Raw genomic sequence first — 18,452 nt, forward strand, 5'->3', positions numbered from 1 at the left:
TTCACAGCTGTTGCACTGCACATTTCTACTGCGGTTGTAGAGGATTTATATGCATTCATTTGAACTGCTAAATCTTTACCATTGAATATCATCACAGTAAAGTTGTTATTTATTTTGTTATATCATCAATGTTTTACAAAATTCATTCTTTAAATGCTTACAAATCGACTTTATTGATATTGCTTGGAGTTTCCACTTTCCAATCTTAAGATAAAATTGACAGTCTATATTTATTTATTTATTTTAGTACTAAGTCTATAAATTTCTTATTTAAGTTGAAAACATTCATCAATGTTTGTAGTGTATCTTGAATCGCACTAATTTCTTTTGATATTTCAAACTTTTAAGTTTTAGAACTTTATTGTAAAATATGTGATAAAATTCAAATTAAACTGTTCAGTTGAATCAAAAATCAATCAGTTTATTGATTGGTTTAATTTTGTATGAACCGAACTAGATTCAATCAAGTTAAATTTGTGGTTGATTCGTCCATTTTTGTTTTTGTATTTTTTTTATAATTTTTTTAATAAATTGATATGTCATTTAATTTAATATTATTGAAGTAATTGAATAATGACCCAAAGGCTTCCTTGGTTACATATTTTGTCCAATTTTTAAAATATTGGTTTTTCTAACTCCACCTATCTCTTAGTGCGCTTTAACTGTTCTAAGTTTCTAAGTGACGCTCACCATAGTACTACCATACTAAATAAAGAGCATGTGAGGACAGAATTTTGTAGGCTGATGCAAGGCCATTGTAGTAACCTTACACCCCAAGATAATTATGGTAAATGTTACATAGATGATTAAACATCAATATTTATGAACGATCAAGACATAAAATTACTAACTCATTATATGATCACTTATCAAAGTCACGAAATTTTATATTTTGATTTTAACTATGTATGAATTAATTTGATGGTTATAATTTATTTCTCTTATTCTCGCATAAAAAAAGTCACAACTCTCATATGTGTGCATGTCACTCTTATGTGAAGAATTACAGTAAATTTCCCAAAATCATACCACTGCTACAATTTTGTTAAAACTTCTTAATATAGTTTTTGACAAAATTATAGTCACAATGTTAATATGTGATTCTGTCAAACTCATCTAAATTCAAAGATTCACTTAGAATTTATACTTGCTTGGAAAGAATGGCTAATAAAAGGGTTTTGTCTTTTACTTCCCAAGGCATCCATGTGCTGTCCCTATATTCTAAACAGAACCATAAGTCACTTGTTTGGGGTTTACCAGACCATTTGATTTTTATAATCTCACAATTCTGAAAGTTAAAAAAAGAGACATAAAAAAATTGAATGTATAATTAAAAATCACTCTCTTCACTCCTTTTATATATCACAATTCCCATGCATATTATAGAGCCTAGTCCACACACACAACAACATCATCTCATAAAACAGCAAAAGTTTGACATGGTCTCTCTTGAACCTGAACCTGTTCAAGGTAACCTCATCAGATCTAGTGATGCACCTTCAAGTCCTAGTAGAATATCTTTCTCAGCAGAGTTTTTAGATGAAAATAACTTCATCTCCATAAGTCCAAACCCTCATGAGTATGCAGAAAGAGATCAAGAGAAGAAGGAACACGATGAAAGATATTCAAAGAACACAGATCAGTTTGAGTTTCTGTCAAACAACATGAGCAACAACAACACAGTTTTAACTGCCGATGAGCTTTTCTTTGAAGGAAAAATGCTTCCTTTTTGGCCTGTGCAGCATCTAGAGAAGCTCAACAAGATCAACATCAACCTCAAAGCCAAAGATATAGAAGGAGTAGAAGGAGAAGTAGAAGAAGAAGAGGAAGAAGAGATTGAAGTGGTTGTGAACAACAAAGAGGATAATAGAGTAAATTGGTTTGTTGATGATGACCCTTCTCCAAGGCCACCAAAGTGCACTGTTCTATGGAAAGAGTTATTAAGGTTGAAGAAGCAACGCGCTTCTTCTTTATCACCTTCTTCTTCTTCATCATCTTCATCGTCTTCTGCTAGCTCACTAGGTGATGTAGCTGCAAAAGAAGGTTCAAGAAACAAAGAGCAACAACATGTGAAGAGGATAAAAAAAGGGTTGGAAAGAACAAGATCAGCTACTATTAGAATTAGACCAATGATTAACGTGCCAATTTGTACACAGATGAAGAGCAGTGCCTTGCCTCCTCTTTTTCCACTTAAGAAAGGAAAATTAGAGAGGTAAATTAAATTTCAAAGATTATTATGGAAGCTCAAGTTTATAATTTAGTTTGATGAATAAGTTTGTTTGTTTTATTTCTTTTATTTGTTGATTACTATTATTATTATTCCAACAAACTATGTTAATGTTGCCTTTGGTGTAGAATAGGTGTTAATTTGGATGGATCTGAGAAAATTATTACAATGTAAATTCTGACTTGTATAATCATTGGATTGTGCATGCATTGCATTGGAGTTGGCATCATCACTAAACGCCAAAAATATGTTTCTGCTTTGTCTGAATAGCTGACCAAGAAGGAGGAGATATTTCACATGATAGATGCAGAGTTGTTCTGCATGTGAGTCCCACATGAGCATCTAACATCCACAAACATTTGAATCAGAGGATGCTATATCAATTATTATCAAATTAATATCTGTTGAGTTTGTAAGACTTTTCTAGGAAAACATAATATACAGACCATAATTTGAGTGTATGCCTTTTGCCTTGCCCAAGTAAATATTTTTTTAAGATGCCAATTGCCAAGCCTTTGATTTGAAACACAAAAGTTATTAGTCATGTGACAAGTTTATTTTATATTAGCAGTGTAAATGATAATAGTTTGTCTATACTGTCTGCCATATTTATGAGGAAAAATAGATCGAATAAAGTTGATGTATTTGATCTAAAATTTGTCTGAAAGGAGTACATTTTTATTGAGATTTTTTTAGGAGTTGAATCTTGAGACTCATAGGTCAGGGAAAACATAAGTATTAGAGAATTTCTTTGTGACTATAACTAATACTATAGGAATGAAAGAAGTTTGATACATTAATATCAGAACAAAGTTTCAAGAATAAAAGAAGCTAACGATTGGGAAGTATGAAACACTAAATTAGAATCAACCTTTATATAGCACAAAGAGTTAGTTTTAGGGATGGGCCGGCATATAAACTAGGTGTGTTCAGATGCATGGCCATAATTTTAAATTATGATCATTGGGATGTGACTTAGCAAGGAATATTTTTGTCAATCACTTTCAATGACTTATCTTTAATCACGATTGGAAATTATATCGTGTACAAAGACATGTTTGTTGGATCTCAGTTATTTCACTAAATTAGACTCTGCAGTTGCATGCGTAAATATCTTAATTTTAAAAAACTGAAAAAGAATTAATCAAATAAAACAAAGTGAAATATATTTTGTCATATTCCATTCAATACTCCGCTTCATTTCCCTGTCAATTTGAGGGTATGGAATGGAGGTTGGAATTTCTCTATTTTTTTCTCTTTAATTCTCCTCTTTATTATTATAGTTTTGAGTTATCTAAAGTTACCTAATATCACATTATTATATTTCTACTATCAAAACTATGGTAATGGAGAGGATTGTGTCCTCGCAGGCGTTGCACTGTGTAGAAGTAGCAGGGGATCCATTTTTGAAAATGGAGAGGATAAAAAGTGAAAGAGGATACATTTCCGTGGAATGTAATATCCATACTCTTTTCATTCCATTATAAAATTATTCAATACAATGATAGTTTTTAATTCAATTATACTTCTTCTATTCCATTCCATTCCATTTCAATCTGATATTAATAAACCTGAGTTTTCTAGCATGAGGCCGTTATAAGTTTTTTCTTTTTTAAAATACATGTAGTACACTAAAACCAGAATATAAAACGAGTATGAAAAACAAAAAACACCAAAAAGGCATGACCTTTTTTAATAAAATAATAAATAATGCCTATACAATGATAACAGAACATTCTAACTTTCAGGGAACTGAGAATCAAAGTTGAATGAATCTGTTCCACCAATCAGAAAGTACACTCCAAGTCAAAAAAATAAATCTATATGCTCTTATCAAGAGAAGGTTGAGTTGAAGTTCGACCTTCGGTTTTCGAGTTGAAAATGAAGAATTTCCACCAAAATCAGAATAATCCAAGCACGCAAAAAATCTTGACAAAAGGAAAGTCTTTATCTCAAGGTGCTGGAGGTGACAAGAAACTATTGCCGGAAGTTCTGTTGATAAATATATGCTTAATAAGTCAGAAAACCAACAATGGTAGAACTCATGATGTCAAGGATAAAATGTTTACTTATTTACCTGATGATAAGTCCTGGTTTTCCAATGAGATTTGCTGGAATTTGACCAGTCAAATTGTTATTTTGTAAAAATCTGCTTACAACAAAGGAAGAGAAGAAATTTATGAGAACTGAAGGGTAACTAGCTGATCTTCCACACACACCGGTATTGCAGTGCATTTACTGCCTCGTTTGAAGATGTTGTCATTCTATTTTCAGGAAGTAATCAAGAGAAATAATACTTAACCAACTAGAAGAAGCTTATCTTTTATTAACAAATTTATTAGCTTGATCGGCATCAAAGTATGCAACAACTGAACAATCAATTCTCTTATTTTTTCAATATTATGCATGTTTGGTTTTGTGGTGGGATTGACATAATCACATAGAGCCACCGTTATTTTGCAGAAACTATACTCTGTAGCTTTTGCAAAATCATGGTGGTTCACCCGTGAATTTTTCAATCCCATCATGAAAACAAACATACAGTTAGCATGTGTTCAAAACACAATACAGTTGGCAAATTCATGGCAGAAACTTGCAATGAGGTTGAAGCTACGAATTAGAGCTTCTGGTTTTCACAGTGAAAAATGCATTGTATCGCAAGAACGGTTCCACTGTCGCATTTTTAGACACACGCTAAGTTTCCTTAGTCAGAAAACTTATCCATCAGACCAAAGCCAAAACTTAATTAGCCATCTATAAATTTTTGCTCTGATACTCCCTAATCTAAACAAGTATGGTAAGATAATAAGCATGTATTACTCATATAATGATACAACACATAAGTAGAACTTACACTTCTTTTAAGCTGCCAATGTTCCCTAGGGATGATGGAATCTCTCCATTGAATTGATTATCTTCCAAGTGCCTTAAAACACAATAACAATATTCAAATACTGAGCTCCATGAATATATTCAAGCGATCTCAGATTTTAAACATTTGGATGTTCCATACAACACAACTACAGAAGTTACTTGATGACAAAAAGGGCTGTTAACAAGAATGTGTTTCCATTGAATGAAAAAATTGGAGACTAGCTACATCCAACAATGTGATTAATCATATGCTGACAAGATAAAACCATCATATTTGACTAGAAAAACACTCACACACACAAACTTACAGTGTCTCCAACATCGTTAGTGAACTGAGGTTAGGAATCTGTCCGGATAAACTGTTATTTCCAAGCCAGCTGCAACAAGGAAATGAATTACAGATCAAAAAAATTAAACATTAAATTTCATGAAACGATACATTTAAACCTGAGAACCTACATATTAGTCAAAGCTGTCATATTGGCAACAAAAGGTGATAAAGATCCTGATAGATCCATATTTGTCAAATTTCTGAAAAACAACAAGAAATCATCATGAGTAAGCTATTCATTTACACAACACAATTTGATTGAAAGGAGACAATATTATGCTATAACTACTCAAGTCTTAGCTTACAAAGTCACGACACGGATATGAGGCCCTTCAGAGCACGTGATACCAGTCCATGAGTATATCTGAGGCGCACAAGGATCACCGCTCCAATCGAGTGGAGGATTTCGGAGGCTCTCTTTTACCCTTTCCAAAGCAATAACTGTCAATAAAAAAAAAATTATTTTCAAAACCTTGCATGTCCACAATTAACATACAAGCACACTACCATTATGATGGAAGGAAACATAAGTTAGATAAAGATACTGTGGCATTGTTGACTAGTAATACTATTCCTTGCACTTCTCACAACAAATTTTTTCAATTTCATAATCTTTCTCACTCAGCTAGTGCAAACATAACCTTTAAAAAATACGCTTTTATCCTTCAATAATATTATAGTTATTTAAATTTTCTTCAACTCGTCTCTTCAAGAAATTTTTATATCAACGAGTGACCGAAAATATCTTAAGCATACAATGCTAGGCAGCATTGGCGCTGGAGGAATATTTCATATCTTTCATATATTTAAAAACACCTAATTTTTCTGCTAGGCTATAAACATAGTGTCTAGGCCCTTAAGATTAATTTAGGAATGACACAAAGGTTTAAGCAAAGAAACATGAAATCAAAAGCTATACCATCCCGAGTGGAAGTTCTTCCTCCAAGAGACATCACATTAAAAACTTCGCCGGCATTAATTATGGGTCCCAAGGATGAACTAGCAGCAGGAGTTAAAGTTATTGTTGTAGGACCAGAAAGAGGCCATTGGTTTGCAAAAACAACAACACCTGATGGGATCGCATTCAAATCTCGGTAATAATGTACACCATTTACACTTATGTTAAAAATTCTTGACCCAACAGTGTTGTCTGCAAAGTATAGAGCCATGTAGTATTTTGAGCTTGGAAGTGATACTATAGGCCATCTTACTTCCAAGGTTTCCAATTGATCAGATCCTAAATGTGTCTCAAATATTTTCAAAGGTGGAAGATTCCAAAAGCCAGAAACAGAAACATTGTCAGTGTTTGATTTGGTTGAATTACTCTGCCCAAATGACTCCCAAATACGGTCAAATTGATCATCAGGATATCTGATAACAAACAAACCACAAACTCAAAATTAGAATGAAGTGGGAGGAAATCAATTTGTTAAAAATTAAATAAAGCTATGTTAAATCCAATACAACTTGAAACATTTAAAACACTAATTGTATGCCGTAAAATTAATTAATCCATATAAGCCTAGAGTATCTCTCTTCTAAAGGTTGCTAAAGTTTTTCACCAAATTATTGAACAAGAAAAGACTCCAAACCAACAATTTAGTTACATAGAAAGATTTTATCCCTGAATATCTCAAAATTGAAAATCTTCAATCACATTAGCATGTGTTTGGATCCGCACTGGTCGACCCATTCTCGCATTCTAATACAGTTTCGCTGTGAAAACTAAAAGCTCCAATTCATAGCTTCAGCCTCACCGTGAGTTTCCACTGTGAAATTGCCAACTTCACCGCACTTCGAAACATAGGCTTTGTCTGGTGATCAATTTAGCCCATAAAATTGTTTCAAAAGGACAAATGCAATCAAAGATTTTCAATTTAAGAATCATTTCGAAATTTTGTTAATTTCAAAGACTAAATTTCCAGACTCAACTCGAATTTCACGGTAGAAACACTAAAAATGAATAATAGCTGTTTCAGTACACCAAAAAGCCTCACATTGCTTATTGCGAATCGAGTCTAAGGGTAGTTTATAAACACTGACACTCCTCAACCTACTTAGGCGTCTTTTTACAAATAACAAAACCGTGAGGCTCACACAAGACCCAAAGTGGTCCATGCCTCGAAAAGGTGGTGATACGACATCAAGTCTAAACAATAGCATCATAGATTCATAGGGCACAAAAAACATGAGAAATTTGACAAGACAATAGAAGCATAACCAAATGAAAATGATCTATATAACCAACCACATAAAGATTATCATAATAAAAACAAAAGGAATCAAGTTGAAGAAAGCAATGTCTAACTAACCTAATGGGTGATCCGGAGAATCCAAAGCTATTTCTAGCAACCAAACCAAGGGCAAAATTGGTAAAATCGGTGGTGTTATAGAGTGAACCCTTTAGAATCAAAAACTCCAAAGCAGATATAAACGGGTCAGAATCCGTATAAGTATTTGACCCGAGACATAAACTCATAAACTTCCCCTTAGCTAAGAAAATCCCTTCGTAAAAAGTTGAATTCCCGTTTACATAATCCTCTGTAGTATTAACCACGCTCCATAGGGTTCCATCAACGATCTGATCAAACACCGGCGGCGAAGGATGATCAGGACCGTTGACTCCTCCGTAGAAATAAGTAGTCCGCACCATATATTTCGCACCGCGATACACGGGAACATTGTAACAGTTTTTTTTAACTTGAAGAGAGAAAGAGCGAAGGGTTTTGAGAGTTTGAAGAAGAACGGGGGAGGTTATGTTTTTGGGTGTGCCTGTGGTGATAAAGGCTGAATCGGGAAGCCATGAACGGTTGTTGATTTGGGTGTTTGATAGGGACCCACAGTCGATAAGGAAGCCTTTGGGGGGTGTTGTTTGAGAGAGAGAGGGGGTGAGGAAAAGGAAAAGGAAGAAGAGAAGGAGGAAGGACATGGTGATGGTTGGAATTAATGAAATAGAGAAGAAAGAGTAAGTAAGGGTTGTTATGAAAAGTGTTTGAAAGAGTCTTTGAAGAAGGAGTGGGAGGGAAGAAAAAGGAAATGTAGAAGATGGAAAGAAAAGAATATTGTGACGCGGGAAACTGGGTTTACCGGTCAGACTCAAAGACGGCTTCACAGCACAACACAAATAACATTAATATGTCTTAATTGAGGTAAAGAGTTGGGAACATTATTATATTGTTTCTGTGTTTTAGTATTTTGTTTGGTTTGGTTACCGTTGGGTTGGGTTGAAGGGTGATGGATTGGACGGCATTTTTAGTGGGACGGGCGTATACTACATCACTTTGACTTTCTTCCTTTGATTTGGTTGGCAGCTAGCTACTACTATGTCTATATTATTTTTTTCATTTATAATTGTATACTCAATATTTTTATTACATTGTGACACCGTATTTGTGTAGAGTTTAGGACTAAGTTAAATTTAGGTTCTATTTTTTCTTTGTCGTGATATTTCGTGCGATAGATCTTGAAGCAAATCACTCAACCATGGCTAAACGCGTGAAGATTAACATTTTTATTAATAGTTTTTTTCTTTTTATGGATTACTTTCTATTTGCTGGAAGTAACTTACCGAGTCGTTTTTTTTCCAAGTTTTTATTTTTATATACTATACTAGTCTATAGTTACTAGTTTATGTTTTTATAACAGAATAACGATTATTCTAGTGTATTTCCCCACATTGTTCGCGGTTTGACACATTTAAAACTATTATTTGTGTTATTTATAAAAATTACATATTTTATATTAAAAAATTTAAATATTTTATTATTATAATTTATATCGATTAAACAATATATTGAATATATATATATATCTGATTATAAAATATGCATAAATATATTTTTATATAAATAATTATATGATCAGTTATTTCGTTTAATAACTCAATATAAATAATAAATGTTATTATAATTCAACCGGTTGACATAATATATTAATAATTAAATTAATGGTTATAAATCTGAAATTTGTGACTATATAATCTAATTATGCATTTACTTATATTTTAAAAAAGTTTATTATATAATAATTTTAAATTATTTAACGAAATATTAAATATCTTTTAAAATTTATAAAAAATTGTAAAATTAATCTATTCAATAAAAACTTTTAATTTAACGATGGAATCAGTCAACTTTATTATATATATTTAATTGTTAAGCAAATTAACTCATGAGAGAGATATTTATATATATTAATAAATAAAAAATTTAATTATATTTCTAGTCCTTCTATTTTATTAATTTATAGATTTTGGTCTCTTATCATTAAATATACAATTCTAGTCCTTAATTTTTCTAATTTCAATTTTTTTTAGAATTTTGATGTGACAGAGTTTTTTTTTTATGTGACGCTAATTAAAATTCCACATCACTCTAAATAATTATTGTAAATTAAATACGAAGGTTTAAATATTAAAATAATTTATTTATTAATATAAAAAGTAGTTAAAAATATTCAAAATATCATTAAAAAAAAAGGTAATTTAAATATTGCAAAAATATCATGTTGTTTACACAGCTAGTAAATCACTCTCACAACCCTTTAGAGCAAATACAATAAAATTCACATTGTTTATAGACTTGGTAAAACACTCTCACAATCGTTAGGAAAAATAAAATAAAAGGTGCCACTTTTATAGACAGCGAATAAAATTGTTACTAAAATAATAACAAGTAAAATATACTGAAACCTCACATTGTAATATTAAATCAAATAATAACTTCTAATTTTAAATTTTTATGTCTGTGTTTTAATGTCTTAATTATTATTTTATTTTTTGTCTTATTAATGTCTTAATTTAAATATGTCAATTTTTAGTTTTAATACTTATGATTTAACCGCATAGACATCGGTCCAACCCATGAATCGATTACCGTAAATAATTGCAAGTTAAACAAACCACGTCTTAATAAATGCACAAATCTTCAAGAATCATTTTAAACTCACCTTACCAATATGACATCCTCTCATTCATTCATAACAACCACATGCCTCTAATAAAAATACAGCCATATCACAATAATATAAATTAAAATAAACAATTTGTAACAGTGCATATTTTACACAATTATATATATTAGTCACTCTTAATAAATTGAAAATCGTAACAAAAAATTTAAACCTTCGAGGCAAATATAGTTTGACTTAAAAACATGTTATGTTGTAAATCGATTTTTTTTTACGAAACGTTGGAATTATTATTATGAAATAACATATATACATCTAATTATGAATATAGCAATTTATATTAACAAGTGTTATAAACTTATTAATTTTTTATTTTGTAGAAACAATTATAACTAAAAACGAATTGTTAAGATCATACATGTGTATAATATTATTTTCTATTATCCTTATGTTTCAGATAATTTCTATACATGGCGTATATTTCATTTTATTTTTGTAATTTTCATGCAAAATTGTGTTTTTATTTTCATCTAAATTATACTAACATATTTAATTGGTAGATTTTTTTTCTAAAAAAGTTATTTCTATCAAAACATTTCACTATATTAATTTGTGGGTGCACTATAGTATACATTGACCTGAATATATATATATGGTTCGACGGTCGACCCTTGATATATTTATGTTAAATAGTTAGTTTTGTCGCAAATAGTAAAAATTGTTTGGTATTTACTAAAAATAGTGACAACTATATTGAACCCTTGATATATTTATGTTAAATAGTTAGTTTTTATAAGTATACTCAAATGTTAAGTAAAAAAAAAAAAAGTTATACTAAAATGTTAATAACTTTCATATCCTATTTAAAAAGTATTTTTTTTGTTATAGATTATTAAAAAATAATTTTTTATTAAGAAATATATCGACAAAACTTATCACTCACTAATTATAAAAATGAGAATATGCAAGTATGAACATGCGCCTCAACATATCAATTATCCATACAACTATAATATGAGTTGTACTTAAGAAAAGTTCAATTTTTTTATTTTTTATTTTAAAAAATTAATTTATATCTTGCTCAAAAGAAACATAAATACATTGTAAAAATATCATTTTCAAAAGTCGAACTCACATGCGGTTCTTTTTTAAAGCATAATTTAACTACTGTGATAAAGTATAAATTATTTACATATATTACATAATATTATATACTCTATTCGACCTCAAATATAAATAAATAATAAATATAAATAATAAATATTTTACGGTCTTAAATATAAAATTTTATCAATTTGACAATATTTAATATTATAGTATCAATAATACATTTTAATTATCGTATAATTTATGCTTCAATCAACACGTTTTATTTTGCTTGAACAAATTTTTAACTTGGGTGACGAGATTATATTTACTCTTTTTGTTACTTCGAAAAAACTATTTTTCTTAAAAAATATAATTATATATATGTATACTTATTCAGTTTTAATAAAAGATATAAATGGTTAAAGTTGTTATTATTAATATTATATATACAAATACTTGGTCAATGGGATCTTTTAAATATACTTTTTCGGCAAGGTGTAATTTGAAAAATATTAAACATACTTGATTATGTATCTGAATTTTGTTGAGGATTTATTCTATGCATTTAATTCATCTAACTTAAAATATTTAAATAACTGTAACTCACTCAAACTATATTCATTGACATATGATAATGAAAAATATTTTCATCCACGTATTTGTCGACACAGATTTCAACAAATTAATTATCCATATAAACATTAAATAGCATTTATATTTGATAATAGAACTCGCTTTTAATTTATTTATTTTTAATTGTTTTTTTATGTTGCATACGTAAAAATTTAATGTATATAATAATATGACATAGTTTTGAGTTTACATTCATATATAGAAATTTGAAATTTAGTCTCTTATTTTATATTTTAGTCGATATATATTAATTTTTTTCATGAAATTGGTTTTTTGTATCTTAAAAACAAATAAAAATGAAGAGGAGTGTACTTAAAAACAAAGGGAGCGCAGATAGCAACTCGGTTAGGGTTCGCAGTCGCACTGCCCAATATCAAGAATGGGCCGGTTCAAAACGTAACCATATCTCTATTTCAATATTTTTCGATTAAAAAAGAAAAAAAAAACTGTCAATTCTTTTATAACGGTGGTTTATATTTTGACATGCACTGTCCGAAATACCCCTCCCATCTGTCATCCATTCAAATCACAATTTCCAAATATCGCCATTTTCTATCTCATTTCTCTTTCCTTTCTGTTAAGCAGACCGCCAACACACTCTCAATAACCCGCCTCTTCTTCTCTCTCGTTCATGGAGTTTCAGAGGCGCCAAGATCACTGCCTCTCTGAGAGGAAGGGGCAAAAACGGAAGCTAGACGAAGAATTACACGACGAACGACAGATCTCGGCGGCGGCGCCGCCAACCGCCGACGAACGTGCGAAACTCCTCGCCGAAGTTGCCAACCAAGTCACCATCCTCGAGTCGACTTTCACGTGGAACGAAGCCGATCGATCAGCGGCTAAGCGAGCTACTCACGCGCTCGCCGATCTCGCGAAGAATGGTAACTCGATGTCTCCGATCTTGCCACTCTTGCTTCCTTCGCTTGAATTGTTTTGTTTCTTCTTACGTGTTTATACATATTGCTCTCACGTGCATGTATGAATCAATTGGTGGTTGTGTTTGTTTGCAGAGGAAGTGGTGAACGTGATTGTCGAAGGAGGTTCGATTCCGGCTTTAATTAAGCATCTTCAGGCGCCACCTTTGAGCGATTCTGTTCAGAAACCACTGCCATTTGAGCATGAAGTTGAGAAAGGAAGCGCTTTCGCGCTAGGACTTCTTGCCGTCAAGGTAATTTGTTTATTTTGTTACTGTTTTTGTTGAAATTATTCCATATTTAATTATTTATTTATACCTATTAGCCGGTTTATGATAAGATTTTCATAGATGTTTTGCAGCATATACTAACTATTTGTATGATTCTGTAAAATGAGTTGGTGGAAGACTTGTTTTGTGTTGAATTAAGTTATTAAGTTGAGTGGTAATAGTGCATTTTCTTCGAAATGTTATTCCCTTTTTGTATATTGCAAATTTTCAAAACTTTGGCTAAACAATGCAAGTGAATTTTTAGCCTTTTGCAGATATGTAAGAGAACAATAGTTGGCATATTAGAACAGGAAGAAATATAACATATAGGTTCCATTTTTGTTTTGTGCATTTTAAACTTAGAACATAACCAGACACAGTTCAAAAAAGTCATATTTTGATTCTGCTTGGAACCAAGGAGAACATAACATACTGTTCGTTTCTGTTTTATTTTCGTATTAAACACTACGTACTGAATTGTGTGGATTATGTGGAATTTTGAGTGTGTCATCTTGAGTGTTGTTCTACCTGAATCTTCAGTTATGTAAGTATTCAAGGCGGATTATGGCGGCCAGCCTAAAATTCTTCCTATAAACACGGTACTTGCAGTCTATGGCAGAAACATGGCAGATGTAATAAGTGTTGCAGCTTGCGGCTGGCAAAAAATTCCATCATAACGCCCTGGTGGAAATTTTAGAACACCAACATTTCCATTCACTGCCATAATCCTACATTTCCATTTATGGTTTATATCAACATCCACTGTCAGTTTCAGTTTAATCTGTTTTGACTTTTGACTATACCGTTGCTTCGTTCTATCCCATTCCGGAGGGGGGGTTCAATAATAGTGTGTTTGGGTAAACATAATTTAAATGAAATTGATTTGGTTATAAGAGTTTGAAGTAAAACGATTTATGTATGGATATTTTTGTTCTAAAAGCTAGTTTAATGTAAAACATAGAGTAAAATTTTCATCCCCATACAGAAAATATTTTTTTACCACTTCTAGCCGAACAGAGGTTTGGAGTCAAAAATCAATTTTTACATAGCCAATGTTTGGATTTGCGTTTCAACTCCACTTCTCACGTCCCGATGTTATTTTGGATGCGAAAAGGACAAGCTACAAATAGTAACCTTTGATCCTAATTATAAGAGAAAGCTGGGTCAACAAAGTTAATGTATCTGGTCTATGTTTTGAACCAAATAAATCAATTTTTGTTGACCCAACTTTCTCTTGTATTAAAACCGTAGGTAGAAAGCTTGTAGTTGGATGTGCATTTCAGTCAGTTCCAACGCGGAAACAAACGTCCTCTTATAGTAATGAGTTTAGCTAAACACACCAAATCACAGAGAAGAGCTGAGGAAGTGAACACATCCAGTCATAATGAAATATGAGAATATATGAGTATTTTTATTGGTATTAATGCATATGGTTTGCCTTTGTGTATCAATTTCATACGGCAGATTGCATAAAGCATCTGCTGGTTGCTATGAATCATTTATTGATCAGAATTTTTCTGAATGCAGTGTTTTGTCTCAATACTGGACAAGGCACATATTATCCCTTAAACCATTTTCTATTTTTCTGATGGCACTCAGCAATGATGGCCTCTTAACTGACAATTTTGGAGTGGAAAAAATATGGATATAGGTGGTTAAGTAAGAAAAGAGGTGGGTCGACATGGAAGCAGCTTGTTAAATGTTAAAATGCTTACAAGTTAAGCGTAAGATCTTAATGCATTAAACATAAACTAGAAATAATAAAAGGAAAGTCTTTAAGCATTTATCCGGTGAAAAAACTAACTGGTGTTTTGGATGACAAATTATGAGAAATAAATCTTTTGAAATGTTTAACTATAGCAGACGTCTCTCATAGGTTTAAAATAATAGATAGATTGGGAGAAGGGAGCTGCCTTCCTTGGTCCTGACAAAGAGCCAACATTTCAAGCCAGTCTGCTCTAATAGGTCCTGAGTTTTGGTCTGGGATTGGGAAGTGTGGCTCCTACTAGGTTTCGAAATTCTTAACATTCATTTATGTACCCTGGTATGCCAATTATAGGATTTATTTTAGCTTTGGTTTTGGGAATAGAGTAGCATGCAATTTCCTTAATAAATTCACGTGCAGCATCTTTCTTGACGAGGACCGTGTAACTTGTGTAGTATATATACGCCATGGTATATTTCATATATATTTTCCATTTAACTTTTCGTTGTTCTTCTCTTTCAGACAAATTTCTTGTATAATTGCTCAACTACTATCTTACTTGAAATGCTTTCTACAGCCAGAACATCAACAGCTAATTGTTGACAATGGTGCCTTAACACATCTCGTGGACCTTTTAAAGAGGCATAAAAATGGCTTAACTTCTCGTGCCATCAATAGTCTCATTCGTAGGGCTGCGGATGCTGTTACTAATCTTGCACATGAGAATAGCAACATCAAAACTCGAGTCAGGTTTGCCTCTTCATGCAATACCATACATTTAAACTCAATTTGGTTTTTATTCTTAATTTTATATGGACTTATTGTGTAGGATGGAGGGTGGAATTCCACCACTTGTTCATTTGCTAGAGTTTGCCGATGCAAAGGTGCAAAGAGCAGCTGCTGGTGCACTGCGAACCCTAGCTTTTAAAAATGATGAAAATAAAAATCAGGTAGGCAATAGTCATTGCTAAAAGTTGAGTTCAGAATACAATACAATTAATCACACATCATTATGATTTTCCAGATTGTTGAATGCAATGCTCTTCCAACTCTAATTTTAATGTTGCGGTCTGAAGATTCTGCTATACATTATGAAGCGGTATGGATAAGGAAACTTAAATTATAAATTTCAGGTTTTGCAATAATATTAGCTGTCTTTCTATATCTATCATCTGACAAATGCAGTGAATTGGATTGTATTCCAGGTTGGTGTGATTGGAAATTTAGTTCACTCTTCTCCTAATATAAAGAAAGAGGTTCTCCTTGCTGGTGCTCTACAACCAGTTATTGGATTACTTAGGTATATTATCAGCTCTGACCTCTGATATTGTAATTCCCCTTCCTTCTCTCTCCCCATATCCTGAATTTGTATTTGCTTTATTATATGCCTAATTTTTTTGTTTCTTGACAATAATTTCTATACATTATAATGTATTTTACTAAATAGGTATGTTTGAATTAATGCATTTTAATAATGTTTCATTTAACAGCTCCTGTTGCTCTGAAAGTCAGAGGGAAGCGGCATTGTTACTTGGACAATTCGCAGCAACTGATTCAGACTGTAAGGTAAGCATAGACTTCATGACTGGAAAGGATAGTGAAAAAAATTAGTTGAAGTAGTTATTGATAACTCCAAATCAAACTTTTAATTTTGGATCTTTTCCTTTTATTGTGTATTTTTTACCTGTACTGAAGGGGAAATGAAGAGAAGTTAAGCTGAGAGAGTCCACTACTTCACCTTTATGCTTGTTGCTTTAGTAGTTAAGAGAGATGGAAAGGACACAATTAACAACAAAACTTTAGTTTGGGGCAATTGTTCAACAACTCCAATTCCTAGTTTGGTTGTTTTGTATCTTTTACTTGTTAAAACACAGACTCCATTGGTTGTAGTATAGTGGATTGTATGGATGCATCATATATATTGTATTTCCTTGCCCACAGCGTTTACCATTTGTTCCACTTGGTTTTTTTAGGTTCACATTGTACAAAGAGGTGCTGTCCGCCCATTGATAGAGATGCTTCAGTCTCCTGATGTACAACTAAGAGAAATGTCTGCCTTTGCATTAGGAAGATTGGCCCAGGTTATTGATTTTTCCTTTTTCTTATTTATGTAAGGGTTAAATAAATTTTTTATCCCTATAAATATACCATATTTCGTTTTTAGTCCCTCTAAGTGTTTTTTTGAAGTTTTTATTTTTAAAGAATGGTTATTCAAATGTTTTCTATCAACAATTTTGGTTCCTGCTTTTAATGAATTTTTGTGAACATGTTAACAACATTTTAAGACATCTCCCCTACAAAAATTTATAATTTTTTAACAAAAGATGAATTAAATATAAATTTTTAAGCGCTAAAAGCTTAAACAAATCATATTTAATTTATCCCTTGTTAAAAAATTCTAAATTTTTTTGGGAGAAATTTTTATAATATTCTAAACATGCATGGAAAATATTATGCAAAAATTCAGACAATACACATGAATCGATTAAAAGCAGGGACCAAATTTGTTGACGATAAAGATGCGAGGGACCATTGTTTGACGAAATTTTTTAAAGGGACTAAAATCGAAATATGGCATATTTATATGGACCAAAAATTTATTTAACCCTTCAATTCTGTAAGTTGGGAATGTAAGCCGCTGTTAGATTCATGTAAACAGTCAGTGTTTTCCTTCCTTTGGTTATTGTTTTTTGGATTTGCCACACATCTTATACATCCCCATTTCCCTGTTAATTAATATATCTAGTGGGTTCATACGTTAGAACATTAATTAGTAATATATTACAACATTTTATATGCAAGTGCTATACCCATTTTCCATTTATAGGCTGAGTTTTTTTTAAGACATAACCATTCCCTTTGGCATGATTGATATTTTTTTCTTCAAATTTCAGGACACACATAATCAGGCTGGTATTGCACACAATGGTGGTTTAGTGCCATTGCTCAAGCTTCTCGACTCAAAAAATGGGTCTTTGCAACATAATGCTGCTTTTGCTCTTTATGGCCTTGCAGATAATGAGGTATGATATAAATGAAAATTCAAATAAAGTGAACATCTTCAGTCTTACAACAAAAACCAAGCCTTGTTTGACTAGGTGGGATTGACTACATGGATCTAATGTTGTCATAATAATATTATTATATCATAGTTAATGTTAATAGCCAAACCATTGACCTCTAAATCTTTCTTAATAGTTTCGCTTATAGTTTTTCTATACTTTCCTCTGCCTCTACTGATTGAGTTCTTCTTCGTCATATCTGGTCTCCTTTCTACTTAATTTGCAGGACTACTTTATGCATATTTAAACCAATTAAGTCTAACTTATAATTTTCCTTTTTTACATGAGTGGTACTTTTTTATCACATTAAACACCTGAGATCCTCCTCCTTCATTTCAACCACCCTGTTTGAATATGATGATATTCACGTTCACTCTAATTTAAACAGTGGTTACTTCGAACACAGGAAATCAACTATTCCCTTTTTTGTTTTATTTTCC

General features: G+C 31.7%; 3 protein-coding genes across 4 annotated transcripts in view; 2 read left to right on the forward strand and 1 right to left on the reverse strand.

The window, feature by feature from the left end:
- The first annotated feature begins 1,263 nt into the window (after positions 1–1,263).
- Positions 1,264–3,766, forward strand: LOC101499874 (uncharacterized). Of its 2 annotated transcripts, none has more exons than XM_012714699.3 (2): positions 1,264–2,212; positions 3,598–3,766. In XM_012714699.3, the coding sequence occupies exons 1-2, from the start codon at positions 1,374–1,376 to the stop codon at positions 3,611–3,613; spliced, it is 855 nt and encodes a 284-aa protein (XP_012570153.1). In that variant the 5' UTR covers positions 1,264–1,373; the 3' UTR covers positions 3,614–3,766. The 2 variants fall into 2 exon arrangements, with proteins under 2 accessions (XP_012570153.1, XP_012570154.1); XM_012714700.3 differs by lacking the exon at positions 3,598–3,766 and adding an exon at positions 2,361–2,441 and having other exon boundaries at positions 1,265–2,212.
- A 117-nt stretch (positions 3,767–3,883) lies between these two features.
- LOC101500210 (leucine-rich repeat receptor-like serine/threonine-protein kinase At2g14510) lies at positions 3,884–8,546 on the reverse strand. Its single transcript, XM_004496699.4, has 8 exons — positions 7,745–8,546; positions 6,352–6,803; positions 5,738–5,873; positions 5,561–5,632; positions 5,410–5,478; positions 5,082–5,153; positions 4,305–4,376; positions 3,884–4,219 (listed from the first exon to the last, which is right to left on the reverse strand). The coding sequence occupies exons 1-8, from the start codon at positions 8,359–8,361 to the stop codon at positions 4,180–4,182; spliced, it is 1,530 nt and encodes a 509-aa protein (XP_004496756.1). The 5' UTR covers positions 8,362–8,546; the 3' UTR covers positions 3,884–4,179.
- Positions 8,547–12,566: 4,020 nt separating this feature from the next.
- The window catches only part of LOC101500521 (ARM REPEAT PROTEIN INTERACTING WITH ABF2), a 10,579-nt gene continuing 4,693 nt past the window's right edge, over positions 12,567–18,452 (forward strand). The window contains exons 1-9 of the mRNA XM_004496700.3: positions 12,567–12,943; positions 13,073–13,230; positions 15,528–15,700; positions 15,780–15,900; positions 15,975–16,049; positions 16,156–16,250; positions 16,441–16,516; positions 16,924–17,031; positions 17,845–17,973. Of these exons, the coding sequence (XP_004496757.1) occupies positions 12,694–12,943; positions 13,073–13,230; positions 15,528–15,700; positions 15,780–15,900; positions 15,975–16,049; positions 16,156–16,250; positions 16,441–16,516; positions 16,924–17,031; positions 17,845–17,973 (1,185 nt within the window). The 5' untranslated portion in view covers positions 12,567–12,693. The remainder of the gene's footprint in view (positions 12,944–13,072; positions 13,231–15,527; positions 15,701–15,779; positions 15,901–15,974; positions 16,050–16,155; positions 16,251–16,440; positions 16,517–16,923; positions 17,032–17,844; positions 17,974–18,452) is intronic.

The sequence above is a fragment of the Cicer arietinum genome, chromosome 4 (genome assembly GCF_000331145.2).
Source record: "Cicer arietinum cultivar CDC Frontier isolate Library 1 chromosome 4, Cicar.CDCFrontier_v2.0, whole genome shotgun sequence".
NCBI lineage: Eukaryota > Viridiplantae > Streptophyta > Magnoliopsida > Fabales > Fabaceae > Cicer > Cicer arietinum.

Coding starts and splice junctions, on each gene's coding strand:
- LOC101499874 (XM_012714699.3), top strand. CDS start 1,374: ATGCATATTATAGAGCCTAGTCCACACACACAACAACATCATCTCATA.
- LOC101500210 (XM_004496699.4), bottom strand. CDS start 8,361: ATGTCCTTCCTCCTTCTCTTCTTCCTTTTCCTTTTCCTCACCCCCTCT. Junction 6,804..7,744: donor TTCTCCGGATCACCCATTAG/GTTAGTTAGACA, acceptor GTTTGTTATCAG/ATATCCTGATGATCAATTTG. Junction 5,154..5,409: donor CTAACGATGTTGGAGACACT/GTAAGTTTGTGT, acceptor TTGTGTTTTAAG/GCACTTGGAAGATAATCAAT.